This window comes from Lytechinus variegatus, chromosome 14 (assembly GCF_018143015.1).
Source record: "Lytechinus variegatus isolate NC3 chromosome 14, Lvar_3.0, whole genome shotgun sequence".
In the NCBI taxonomy this organism is placed as follows: Eukaryota; Metazoa; Echinodermata; class Echinoidea; order Temnopleuroida; family Toxopneustidae; genus Lytechinus; species Lytechinus variegatus.
In genome coordinates this window covers 3,495,568-3,511,016 of record NC_054753.1, presented here as the reverse complement: position 1 = coordinate 3,511,016, position 15,449 = coordinate 3,495,568, and the positions used below count along the sequence as shown (strand labels likewise).

Below are 15,449 nucleotides of genomic sequence, written 5' to 3'. Positions count from 1 at the left end.
ACCTCCTCATACTGTCCAAATATCTGCTATACAATGAACAAAAAAGAAACAATTTGAAAATCAACTTGTGAAACTCGTCAAAATATACATCATATGTATTTCTCCCTATATACCTACTTAGTTTTCATATTTTTATCATATTTTCTATTTTTATAGCTTATTTTCTTTTCAAATGTTTTTTTTTTCATAATTCATATCAACTCATCAAGCTTTTAGATTTTTTTTTCTATTATTTGTCTAACTATTTTATTGAAGTTTTAGGTTGACAATGGTAATGAAAAGCCAATTAAATTCTACAAGGTTTTTTGTATATATCATATTAAGAGGAAGAAAGTCATTATGACACAACATCCTTCTTGCTCCAGCTTTATACATGAGACATCTGCTGAATGACATAAGGGCATCATTTTTGGTTGAAAAGAAAATGAATCAGTGCCTTTATGCCTCTCAGCATAAGACCGACGGGTGAGAAACAAAGGGGAGTTATCAAAACAAATCTCTACAACACCATTTTGTTTCTCACCCGATAAAATACATAGATACAGGTATGTATATAATATACATAAACATATGAATACATATATACATATGTGTACATACATACATATATACATGTATGTCTATATGTATATATATATTCTTTTCTACAACTAGAATTCAGCCGTAGGTTTATATGTAGTGTGGCATCCCTCTATATTATGTTCAAGGGCCTACTCGAAAATGTGCAAGCATTGGGAGGCAACGATGAATCTATTTTTTTTTAATGTAATATGCTTTTAAAGCCTGACCACCGCATGTGGTTAAGGCAACATTTGACTGATTCAGTGTAAGAAGTAATTCTGCTTTGACAGATCAACCCACATTTTCATGTACAGTATGAAGGAAAGAGAGGCATGTCTTTAACACCTATACGAGGAAAATCTTTCTGAAATTGACGACATTTTCATCAATGTCTTTCCACAGATATTTCATATCACTTTGATCGTTTTTGTTCATCCCAGAACCGAGAATATGAAGTTTTTATGCAAATTAAATACTAGTCGGGTATTACGAATCAAACATTTATTTAAAAATACACTCTTTCCGATGCACACAATTTATTTGTTGTTGTCAAATTTGACTTTATAGCTACCAATGTAAAACAATTAATGGGATCCACCAGGAAAGCGATCACTGAGTAATTTCGGCGTCCCCCTTGAATTGCATGCTAGCTCTCAGGGAGGAAAGACTTAAAAGTGACCACTGCATACAGGTGACCCCTGCATACAGGTGACCATTCTATACGGGTGACCGCTCCATACAGGTGACCGCTCCATACAGGTGACCTCTGCATACAGGTGGCACTACATACAGGCGATCACACAGGACTACCACTGAGGCTTGACAAACACAGACTGAAAATCATCTACACGTACAATAACCACTTTTCCTACATGAAAAAGTGTTTTCTAAGGCCGAAAGTATGTTGCAAAGGGTCTGAATTCGGACTTAAGTCTGAAGAGTGGCATCCCTGGACCACAAGACGAGTGACCACTACAGACTACTACAGATGTAAGTATGGATAGACAAGATAGGCTGCACCGTAGGGTTTTGGACTTCACACTACATATGATACGGTCTAGATGAGCATCATCATGCTTTGTTGGCGTTGTCTTGGAGCTCGTAATCACCGCCGCCCTTCTTTGACTTCCCCTTCCTGAAGCCGCTGATGATGTCGTCGAACGTCCTGTTCTTCGTCTCGGGAACGTAGAAGTAGGAGAAGATGGTGGTTAGTATCACAAAGAACATGAAGACCAGGAAGGAGTATGCCTTGATGGTTTCCTTTGGGTCACAAATAGAAAAAGAAGAGATGAGGATTTTGGTTAATTTCTCACTAGGGCCGTCTGCACCATCCCGAGTTTTCAAATTAGCGCGCTATTTCTGATCTGGCAAATTATCCCGATCTGAACAATCTCGAGATTATTTGCAATGCAGACGCAATTATCGCGCTATTTCGTAGGATTAATCTCGAGATTGCAATCCCAAGTCAACTTGGGATTATTTGCAAAATAGCGCGCTATTTCACGAATTATCGCGCTAATTCGTAGGTGCAGACGCACTCGGGTTTATTTATACACGGCAATGCATCGATGCCTCGCTCGAGCAGGAATTGCTCTTCTTGCGATGGTGGAGACGGGGTTTCTTGAATCTCGAGATTAATCCCGAAGAGGGCCGATCGGGCTAAAATCTCGAGATTGAGCAAACTCGGGATGGTGCAGCACCACCTAATGATCCCACTGAATATCGATTGGTTCCTGTCCAAATTGCCATGGTGCACTAGCAGAGGAAACAGCTCAACACTTGCTGTTTTACCGTGTTCCCTAACCCCTCCCACAACCTCACAAGATATCATACACATTCAGTAGGTTTAGAAATGATTATCACACAAAATGGTGAATGGACTTATTAGACAATTAGACCTGATGGTTAGTTGTCATCTGGGACCGTAACACAAAGATAAGTGGCTAACTGAAATGGCCTATCAAGATCATCGTTGCATGCAAATTTTGTGCTACGGTACCCTGGTGTGACTGTATCCATGGCGATGGTAACAAGAACAGAGAACTCAGCCAAACAAAGGGGGAATGGCCAGTTTACCTGTGCATGACACGAACCTCCCCACCCCTCCCACTTTTCTCCCTCTACCCATGGTGGCAACTGCCAAGCAAAGGAGTACTCACCTGAATAAATGGGAAAGTAAGACCGACGAGGAAGTTGCACCACCAATTTGTCTGGATAGCGATACTCATGGCAGCCGGGCGGGGTCCTTGGGTCCAGAGCTCAGGAACAATCACAAACGGTACAGGTCCTAGATGGGGAAGAATATATTACATTGATTTTTGTTTTAAATGTTGCTCATTTCACAAGTTGACCTTCCATGAGTCAAATAATCTTAGAAGTCAAAGCACTGTTTCAGACCAGATTATTCAGAACGTGTTAAATACCTCTTCAAAACGTGCCAAATATCTCTTCAAAACGTGTTAAATACCTCTTCAAAAGGTGTCATGTACCTCTTCAAAATGTGTTATATACCTCTTCAAAACATGTTATATACCTCTTCAAAACGTGTTATAAACCTCTTCAAAACGTGCTATATATCTCTTCAAAACATAGATAATTGGAATAGATGTGCTCTTCAGGGCCCCGTCTTGCAAAGGGTTACGATTGATCCAATCAACCACAACTATAGAAAGCAAGCAACGTCAACATCTATAATGCCTGTTTGTTCAAATATATTCTAGATGTGATGTATAATCATATATTCATCGTTTTCTTGAAAGTTAAGTGTACTCTCTTTGTTTACAAAGGACATCATGAAAATTTTCTGGGGAAAAAATTACGACATTGTTGGACATCCATATAGTTTAAGGTCGATCAGATCAATCGTAACTCTTTGTAAGACGGGGCCCAGGAATTATTTATACATAAAATAGAGTACCGAAGTGTGACGTCATCAATTTTCCAATTTGCATTTCATCATTTTTTGATACCATATTATGGTAGAACATGATTAAATACCTCCACTCCCAAGATTTGGTGTGAATCGGTCCATGGGGGGCTGAGATATGACTTCATGAATACATAATTAGCCCAACCAGTCCAATAATACATTGACTTCAATGGGGCTAATTATGTATTAATGAAATCATATCTCGGGCCCCCATGGACCGATTCGCACCAAATTTGATAGTAGAGCTATTTCATCATGCTATACCAAAGTACGGTATCAAAATTCTAAAATGCAAAAAAAATGTGTGATGTCATCACTTTGGAACTCTATAGGTTTTAAAACAAGAATTTATCCCTCACCTGGACCAACAGCAAATGATATAATGTAGGCGTAGATGAAGATAAGAGAGAGCCATTTCATCCAATCAAGGGTGGGCTATAATGAAAAAAAAACAGAGAAAATAAACACTTCAAATGATATCGGTGCAATGTTTAAGTAATGAAATATTCTACATATGTATATCAATTAATATCCAAGTCCTTTGGAAGCGCATGGGGATGTAATGTTGTAATGCGATATGCACTATACAAGAATTGCCTTATTATTATTATTTATTGTGTATTTACAATGCTCATGTAATAATGTTTTGCTTTCATTTTGTATAAATAGCACTTTGAATCTTAGTCTTAAGTGTTTAATAAACTTTCGTATTACTTATATTATCATTGTTTGCAAGGTTAGTGGGATAATCCAGGCAGAAAATAGTATAATTTTGATAAATTATGTTATTTGTTGATTCTTATGAATAATTTTTCACATGATAAAATGAATATATAGTTAAAGTAAGAATAAAATGTATAATTATGATACAATCAAATACTAATGACAGTGATAATAATCAAACAAAAACAAAGAAAATGTTGAATTCCATTTACTAGCCCTTTACAATTTGCCATTCAATATCACACATTCACTGTGTTCATGGCTCATCTCCCCGGTACCTTATTTCATTGATCAAAAGTTATACCCCTTCAAGATCCTTACGTTCCTCCTTTTCCAATTTTCTTGTTACCCCCAAAGTTTCCAAAACCTGGTCTGAAAGATCATTTGTTTACTCATCCTCTAAGTTACGGAAAAGCCTCCCTGAAAACATCAATCAGTGCTTGACCTCTGAAACTTTCAAAGATTACCTCAAAACATTTCTGTTCAATTCTTCCTAATTTCTTTTATAATTTTCTTTAAGAATGCCTTGATCACTCTACAGAGTGGATTTGGCACGATATTAGCCTAATTATTATTATTATTATAGACCACAAGGTTTAGGAAAGCAAATTTTATTGTTCTACGAGTTATGGAATTGTTATGGGTACTGTAGTTTATTTGTTGCATTTCAACATAATATTATCAAAATATTTACATAACCAGTTCAGTTATTGGGCAGCTAATGCAAAGGTTATTATTCTTACCTGGAGATTTAAACTGACGGTCAACAAGGCTAAGCATATAGCCATTAGCCCGAAGGGGACCACGGTCAATATACGACGTCCAGCACGTTCAACCATGTATACCTAAAACAAAAAAAATGGAAGATCAATCCAGTCTCAGTGCCAGTTTTGTTTATTTTTATATCTCACAAAATATAATACAATGTAACATTCACCTAGAAAGAATAAAACATGAATGATAAGATAGTACATTGAAAATATTCAATATAAATAAGACGATGGTAATAAAATTTTGAAAATCCAGATCACTTTGTGAAATCTTTGCTTACAAGATGGCATTTTATGCTACTAAGTTTGTTATTGCCAAGAAAACTGGAACTGTTTTACTATTAAACTAAGGGTCAATTGAATAAGTTACATTCATATTTCACCTCACATGGGTGGATATTATTATTAAAGCATAAAGTTATTTAATTTCCAGAGGATATGTGATCATCATTCTTTTCAAGTATGGCAGTTAGGATGATAATAGTTGATAGGGGATTTTAGACTTACTGATATAATCGTCATGACAACATTGATGGCACCGGTTCCGATGGTGGCGTAGGCAACCTCCTCTTCTCCCATACCGGTCTGGTAATAGATTTCTGTGGCATAGAAGAGGACCTATAGAAAGAGAAAAGAGAAAGAAAAAAGGGAGAAATCAGTGAGAGGGAATATCTGGTATAAGAAGCAAGTAATATGGATCAGTTCTATATCAACATCAGTATGAATATCACTTTATCCTAGTTTTTTTTTCTGTCATCATCCTGATCTCCAAAGGCCATGGTTGCTTCATTAAGATCACTAACCTAATAATCCCATCATCATCATCATCCTCATCATCATCATCATCATCATCATTATCATCACCATCATCATCATCATCATCACCATCATCACCATCATCACCATCATCATCATCACCATCATCATCATCACCATCACCATCATCACCATCATCATCATCACCATCATCATCACCATCATCATCATCATCACCATCACCACCATCATCATCACCATCATCATCATCATCATCACCATCATCATTATCATCATGTTATTCATCCCCTTTCTCATCACTGCCATCACCTTTCTGTAACCATCTATCTCTGCTCTAAACACTTTCCACAGACAGTCTTAATTTTACAAAATAATGATTTTTTTTCTAAAACGATGTAACAACTTTATACTCCAAACTCATTAGCAACTACAGAGAGAGAAAGAGAGAGAGAGGGATAAGAAATTATCTAGGTTCATACATAGCTTCACCTATCCCCCCCCTTTGCTTTTTACAGGTGCCAGCATAAAATTTTACATGTATATCTATCACCATATTGGGATATTACAGATCATATTGAGTCTATGCATCATCACACAACAAATGACCCATGAATTTTTTTTTTTTCAATGAATTTGGTTGCCTGTGTGGAAGAATACGAGCCGATGATGTAACTGCAGTGACCTAAAAAGTATGAACATGCATTATTATGTAAATACCACTACCTACATGTATTAACTATGAAAACTAGACCTTTGCTCTTGCATAAGTTTTTTTTCTATCAAATCAGGGATGGGATATTTAATTAAGAAATGTAACTAACAATTGAGTTCATTAAGCTAAACGATGAGAATGGCATACTGCTTCCGGCACTTTTCTTCCTGCTTCCAGCAGTTTTCTCATCTTGAAACCTTGGGAGCAATTTTGAGAAGACAAATAGATTTTGCTGTGTCATTTTCTACTCTGAGCGTTTGCATTTCTTTTAATACGGAGTAAGGAGCTCCATGCTTTACATTACCTAGACTGCCATAAATATTGAGGGTTAACCTTGTAAACATAATTATCAGAAAATTAAATTTTGCAAATATATGTGAAAATTGGGAAAAGAAAATAGGAATTATATAAGACATCAGGCCTTGGTATGCAAATATGACGTCAGGTATGCCGTCAGAGTTTAGGGTACATACACACGAATAGATATACAACAGCTGATTAAATTGAACAACTCTCTTATTTCCTTTCCCACTCTCTCTCTCTCTCTTTCGTCCTTTTCCTTATCACTCCCCAACCCCTCTGCTCTCTCCCCCTCCCTTTTTCTTTTTCTATGATCAAGCAAGATGATGCAATTAAAGCCTCAAATTCCCTCATATTCTCCAAATCTACATTTCAATTACATCTACAATATCTGGGGCTCCAATCAAGGTTGCATGGCAGAATATTCTATTATCTATTCATCTCTGGCACTTTCCAGCTAGCTCCATTTGTGATTACTTTTGATTCATCGCAATAACACAAGCAAGGCTTTTAACATTGTTTTTCTGTATCTGAACCACTGAAATAACTCAAGCAATGCTCTATCCATGGACACTACTTGGTAGGGTTCGCTTTATCATAGAGGCCGTTCTCATTACGCTTTCTAAAACTAGTTTACTGGAAGCCGATTCAGGAAACCCCTTTGGAAGATCGCTTTGCTAGCTTGATCACACGAAAGTGGTTTTAAAAATCACTTCACGTAAAGCGCTCTTGTTGATATGGAAACGCTCTCAGTGGGGCGACACGTTTCGCGCGAAATTTGAAACCGCAGCATAGGCTCAAAATGTGCGAAGATCGCTTCCCGAAGAACGTTGTATCCTCACTTATGCTAAAACCAGTTTAACGAGGCAACGCGATCTTGAAAACTACATCGCGAGGTGGTTTTCTAAACTGGTTTGGAAGATTGCTTCCAAGACCGATTTGACCGTTCTCACTACGCGTTAAACTAGTTTCCACTAAACTAGTTTCCAGTAAACTAGTTTTAGGAATGTAGTGAGAACGGCCTCATAATGGTTTCCTGCACTTGAAAGCTGCTCTTGGTTTATATTTACTTTTTTTACGAGTGAAAGGGAGGGGTGTTTACCGACTATCATCTAACATATTGATCAAGCATGCAACCCCTTGAGAAGAGCGACACCTGTTACCTATGTCTGGCCTTGCAGCATGGAAATCAGCGGTACAGGCAGACTTCATGTTTAATGATAATTAAAAACTAAAGAGCTTTGTAACCTACTGCAAGGGAAAATGCAATCCAAACCAAAATCAACGTGGTAAAGCACCTCTTCCTTGCTTGAATACAGCAATGTACAGACCACTACACATGTTTTTATTAAAAATTACTTGCTAAGAATTCCACCCTATAACTGATACACATGTATTTCAGTTCATAAAGATTTCATCTTTACAACTCTCTTTATACAAAAATAGTAGATGTAAAATCATCTATCTGTTTCAGCGATGTGAGTATATCATTTTCAACTTCTATGCTGATAGTTGTTTATATGAAAATATATTATTTTTACAGGCCTTAAATTTCAATATATTCAAAGCATAGTCACTCTCCAAAAGACTCCATTTGTATACTACAGAAATACTGGGGGAAAAATTAAAAAAGGAAAGAATAAATATCCATATGATGGCATATGATATCGTCACATGACATTCAAATCCATTGCCTTAATGTGGAACATTAAGACTTTGCAGTCCCTTATGACCTCTAAAGATTAAAAGATGAAAGACGAATTGTACAAAATGCACAACTTGTTAAGTATGAACAAATTCGCTATAAAGATCCATATATTTCTAATGGTAAGAGGGACACATATTCACAACCTCACAATACTATATTTTGAATGAGTAAATCTCTGAGAGTGAGTCTGTGTTTGATGGTTGAGTGGTTTATTCCTTGGCATGCAGCCAATTAAAAGGTGTTTAACCAGACCTTAGCAAACATGCCTACAATGTCAACATCATAGCTGTTGACAAAGATTGGTTTCAATCAGCATTACATGTATCTGACCCGAGAGACATGGTTTTCAAAGATGCAATCCACTCTTAATGTTTAAGCGATTGTAATCGTTAATGAAAAAGAACGCCTTTGGAGGGTGGATTTTAAAGGCCATCCTGCACACTGATATCCATAGGTTGGGTTTGAAAAGATGGAGAATTTTCCATTACGCCTCCTTTGGGAGATCACCACTTCCGCCATCTCCAACACTATGAGTTTATACTCACAGCACTGATACCAGAAACCTTGTGAGACCATACAGATAAGCTGGGGTATCTTCCTTTATCATCACCACCACCATCACTATCAACAATACTACAACAACCTTCATCATCAACATCACTACAATCTCACTTACAGTAATTATACCAGAAACCTTGTAGGAACATACAAATGAGTTGAGGCATCTTCAATTCACGGTGATTGTCACCTCCACCACCACTACCACCAACACCCTGTCTACCTTAGAATACTGTCATCATTGATACAAGAGACCTGCATTCCACCGTGTAGGACAAAACAGGTGAGCTCCATTCAGGGTGATCACCCATCACCCATCATCATCACCACCACCACCACCATCATCACCACCACCACCACCATCATCACCACCACCACCATCATCATCACAACCACTACTACCATCATCATCACAATCACAATCACTACCACCACCACCACCATCATCACCACCACCAACACCATCACCACCAGCACCATCACCATCACCACCATCATCATCACCACCATCACCACCACCATCATCATCATCACCACCATCACCACCACCACCATCATCATCACCATCATCATCACCACCACCACCACCACCACCATCATCACCATCATCATCACCACCATCATCATCACCACAATCACCACCACCACCATCATCATCGCCACCACTACCACCACCATCCTCATCACCACCACTATCACCACTATCACCATCATCATCACAACCACTACCACCACCACCACCACTACCACCATCATCGCCACCACCTACTTACAGCATTGATACCAGACGGCTGTTGTCCTCCTTGTAGGACCATACAGAGAAGTTGAAGCATGTTTCATTATCAAAGGTGATCATCACGATCACCACTACCACCATCACCAACCATCACCACCATCTCATACTAACAGCATTGATACCAGACAGCTGTTGTCCTCCCTGTAGGACCATACACAGAAGTTGAAGCATGTTTCATTATTAAGCATGATCATCACGATCACCAACCATCACCACAACCACCATCACCATCATCTTCTACTTACAGCATTGATACCAGAAAGCTATTGTCCTCCTTGTAGGACCATACACAGAAGTTAAAGCATGTTTCATAAAGGGTGATCATCACGATCACCACCACCATCACCACCATCTACATGTACTTACAGCATTGATACCAGACAGCTGCTGTCCTCCTTGTAGGACCATACAGATAAGCAAAGGCATCTTCCAATCCGAATCCTTGAGGGTGATCACATCAACGATTCCAACCTTCTCCTCCTCCACATTGGCCTCTTTCTGTCCCTCTTCTCGGATCTCCCGGATCTCTTCTTCAACGTCATCTGAACCCCTTAGTCTCATCAGGGCTGAGGAAAGGGGCATTGATAATTCAAGTATTAATCATGGGGACACCTAAAACTCATCTAGTTGAAGCCAACAATTTCATGAGAAAATCTTTAGAATCAGAGTTTTACGCTTTCTAAAACTAGTTTACTGGAAGCCGATTCAGGAAACCAGTTTGGAAGATCGCATTGCTAGCGTTCCCTTTTGATAACACAAAAGTGATTTTTAAAATCAATTCATGTAAAGCGCTCTTGTTGCTATGGAAACACTCTCAGTGGGATGACACGTTTCGCACAAAATCTGAAACCGCAGCATAGGCATTCTACACCTGTCGTGTGGAGTAGCGCGCTCAAAATGTGCGAAGATTTCTTCCCGAAGAACGGCTGTGTCCTCACTTACATTAAAATCAGTTTAACGAGGCAAAGCGATCTTGAAAACTACATCGTGAGGTGGTTTTCCAAACTGGTTTGGAAGATCGCTCCCAAGACCTCTTTGACTGTTCTCACTTCGCATTAAACTAGTTTCCACTAAACTAGTTTCAGGAACGTAGTGAGAACAGCCTCTGAAATCATGAATCGTGAGCTCAAACTATCCCAGTGACGATTGCTGACACTTGAAGCAATGTGGGATAATGTGTCATTATTGGTGCTTAGAAACAGACCCTACACCTGGCTACAACGCCATGCTCATTTTGCTTATTTCTCAGCAATTACACACAAACACTTAGGTACTGGTAGTCATTTAATTGAATTCATTTGGAACTGATTACGAGGTCATTACCACAACCATCATTCATGTTAAAGATATTTGACTGATTAACATCAATTTCATATTTCTTTTTTACGTAAAACTTGTCAGATCAAATATCTGTGAATAATTCCATGGCTTAATTTTGAATTTTCTGTTGAAACAATAATATGCATGTAGCTATTACGGCAGGTTTGGCATGGCCACCTTGATCAGGCTTTAGTCGCATTCCTACCTCCTGGTTATCAAGTTAGAGAGTGGCAATGTACATTTAGATGTATGCCTTGCGAATGGATGTGAGTGCTTCAGTGGGATTTGAACCCTGGACCTTGTGGTTCAAAGTCAAGAGACTAACCAACACCCCCAACACCCTCTATGTTACTATTTTTTCTCATTTTTACAATTCTCTCAATTAAATTTTCATGAAAAAGTTTCTTTTGTCTTTACGATCAAACAATGCTAACAATAATAGTTACACATATACAACACTTCATACAGTGTACTTTGTGTTTCTAAGCACTTTGCACATAATGTACACCATTTCTACTCCCTGGGGATCTTCCTTACCAGGTAAACATTATTCAATATTTGTTTGTTTTGGGGTTTTGGGGGGGTTTACCTTGTCTGCATTTCTCCACCCTATTCTTGTTGAGGAGGAGCCATCTTGGACTCTCAGGACAGAATGGGAGCAGGATCAGCTGGAATGCACTCATCACGCCGATCAATCCTAGAAGGATGGGCCAGCTGTCTGAAGCCGTGAAGGCATACAATCCTAGAGACTGTGGAGACGAGAAAGAAATTTATATTGGTAATGTCAATGTCCACCCTAACACATCTGTACATGTACAATCCATATGGAGGCTGCAGCTCAATTTTCGCTGTGATTCCAAAACGTATAAGCGAAACATCTGATGTAGGGACAGCAATTTTCTGTTTTACTGGTAAATAAAACTTAAATTCTGTTTGGTTCTTATTCTTTTCAAGTAAAAATTCATGGAATTCACCTTTGCAAAATGGAATTCAGGTTTTTGCTGTGTACATTTTCAGTGACAAAACTAAATTTCCATTTTTAGATCAAGTTGAAACGGAAAAGACCATTTTTTGAAACGGAAGATCATTGTCTCTTCTGATGCGGAAGACTTCAAAGCCACCGTCTATACACTCCCGACTTGCTTTAGTCGTTGATGGATTCAGTGCAGGTTTTTTAGAATGAAAAACTGCCATTGGACATTCAGACTCGTTGAAACAGTGACCATCTGGTTCCAGTGATGAATGGGTTAAGAGACTAACCTGAGCAATCAAGATACCAATGGTAATCATCAACTGATGGATGACTCCTATAGCTCCTCTTAGATTGATTGGAGATACTTCAGCTAGGTACAACGGGACTATCGTGATAGCAGTTCCTACAAAATACAATCAAAGGAAAGTGCATTCCATTAGTTTTTTTCTTTATACTGAGTTTCACAGCCAGAAAGATTATTATTAACCAAACTACGTACTGTATAAATGATACTAGTTTGTTTAGTTTTAGCTATGATCTGTAAAGAAGGATCACCTATCTAAAAAGAACTCTAGTTTGGTTTCCTCAAGATCTATTTTCCCCATTAAAACATGTATCACATGGTCATGTCCATACTAAAGACCAGAAACTGCTCACAAAGACCACTTTTCCTGTCTCCCCTGGGTGGTCTTTATAAACAGGTTTCAATATCCTTTATTCATCATCATCAAATTTAACAGGGTTTTGAAAAATTGTGTTGAGATACCCACACAGCAATGCGAAGAGAGACCTGCAGTGAAATGAAACCATTTTGTGTAGTGAGGCATGTGTAATAAATGCATCTTGATTTTACTGTTTTAAGTTACTAAATCATTGCATCTTCACAAGTATAGTGATTAATAATTTTTACTTTCTTATTGTTTGTCCGATATTGTTCAAACTTTCACCTAACAACTTATCTGATCTTATTTGGGTTGGATTCCCCTTTAACTGTTGCAATGTCTCGGCTCTATTCTCTAATTTCCCAGCACATGAGCTGATGCTTAATGAGTTGATTATAATCTAAAATGTTCAACATAATACTGTACTTTGTACTCTCATATGCTTTTCACACTGCATTTCCTTAACCCCATACTATCCTTAACCCCGGACTATCCTTAACCCCATACTATTACTATCATTTTTTCAATTCACACTGTCTTTCTTAACCCCATACCCTCTGCTCAGCTCATGAATATTGTGTGATTTTACCATACAGAGCATGATTAACATGCAATTCGACTTCTGTGATTGGCTAATGCTTAACCCCACTTTCCTTAGCCCTGTTTCGTTTTCACACTGCATCTCCTAGCACCGCAATTGTGGTGCTAGCACCAAAATAAGCCGGCTAACCCTTCTTTTTGCAGGGCCACTTTGCTAGAACACAGTGTGCACCGAAGTGGGCTAAGCTTAACCCCGGGAAATTGGTGGGGCTAAGACCCCCCCCCCCTTAGCTCCACCAGTTTTCCCCGGGTTATGAACAAAAAGTGCAGTGTGAAAAGCATATCAGTCTATATAATATAACAATGTTACGTCCAAGAATGCACCCTGGAAAGTAAATTTCCCCCCAAGAAAATAACATCTGAAAATGACCTCGCAATTCACATGCATTGTATCGGTGCTTCTTCAAGCTGCATATGGTAAATCAATACAAAAAAACTATGCACAATGTACTTTGGACCAATAGGTTATCAATAAGGGAATTTTTTTCCATCTTTGAACAAAAAGTATTGACATACATGCATTGTTCTTCAGGGGCATAATTCAGGAGTTTGGTTTCAAACAGCAGAGTCTATTCTTTCTTATCTCCAGACGAGCATGAGGTCAAGATTCCATTGATACATCAACACAATCCTTCACCTTGAATTGGAAAAGCAACTGATTCAATATTTAATCGCTGGGCCCGTTTTCTAGAGCATGATCATCAATGGAGCTCAAACCATAAAGTTAAAGAGTTAAAAGTCCACTTAAAAATTCTCATATACGTGTATGGCAGCAATTCTTGGTGATTATTATCTATTTGAACAATAGTGAGATAAAACTATCACCTGTACATGTAGTGTTTGCATTACTCAATGCAATGTTTTATAGTACCATACCATGTACCATGTACATGTATTTCCTAATCAAATAAACTAGAAGTCACGCAATTGCTTTACAAAGAATGGACATTCTGAAAGATTTCTTGATATAAATCTCATCAACTCAGTGGAAGACACAAGAGACATCCTCCCCTTTTAATAGGAATTCCTCATTGGGACAAAATAATTATAGAGCTACAACTAACAAAGTTGTCATCTACACCCACTTTATCTTAAGATTTTCTGTTTGACCCACCCCCCCCCCCCCCCCCCTCCATATCTTGGGTCCATGACTGAAACTACATGTAATAATGATAATAATAATAATGATGAGGATGATGATGAGGTTGATAATAATGCAAATGATGATGATATAAGACGATAAGAACAAAAATGTTCTAAGATGGCTTGATATTGATGATAATGAATATTCATAACATGACCCCTTATTAGCTCTTCATATTAGGTTATCTTTTTTCATGTTATTTAACCCCATCTTCAAAAGTTTTTTTCTCATGTAATTTTTGATGTACAGTATGCTAATTTCCAGTGAACAAAAATCTGTAATTCAGCAATTGGGATGCAAGTGATTGTTATTTTTTTCGTTCTAATCTCTTCTATTCTAAATTCTAAATTCTATTCTATAATCTATGTTAAAACAAAAGTTATGATGCACAAGTTATTTAAAGAATTTATGCATCTAATTGCACATATTACAAGATCATCAACAGGAAAGCATAAGGCATATTTTTAGAAGATGATACATTATTTTGGTTTTACTTTTCATCACTAGTTCATAGACAACCAAGCTTCCTTTAATACTTGCTACTCAAAAACAAAAAGTGGGTGATATTAGCAAAGTCATTCTGCCAACTTTAAAGGTCAAGTCTACCCCAGAAAAATGTTGATTTGAATAAATAGAGAAAAATTAATCTAACACAACACTGAAAATGTCATCAATATCGAATGTAAAATAAGTTATGACATTTTAAAGTTTAGATTATTTTCACAAAGCAGTGATATACACAACTGAGTGACATGCAAATGAGATAGTCGATGATGTCCCTCACTCATTATTTCTTGTTTTTTATTGTTTGAATAATACAATATTTCATTTTTACAAATTTGACAATAAGGACCAACTTGACTTAACCATATAGTATTAAACAATGCTAATTTCACAAATTCACATGATCTGGGAG

The 15,449-nt window shown here is 37.7% G+C and overlaps 1 protein-coding gene across 1 annotated transcript; it reads right to left on the bottom strand.

Annotated features, from left to right (window-relative positions):
* Positions 1-255: 255 nt before the first annotated feature.
* On the bottom strand, positions 256-12,534 carry LOC121427863 (solute carrier family 2, facilitated glucose transporter member 1-like; the record flags this gene model as incomplete). Its single annotated transcript, XM_041624436.1, has 8 exons — positions 256-1,821; positions 2,721-2,848; positions 3,850-3,925; positions 4,957-5,058; positions 5,491-5,601; positions 10,201-10,400; positions 11,744-11,903; positions 12,415-12,534. Coding segments are annotated over 8 exons (1,086 nt in total), but the record flags the coding sequence as incomplete, so codon positions are not given.
* Between the last annotated feature and the right edge of the window lie 2,915 nt (positions 12,535-15,449).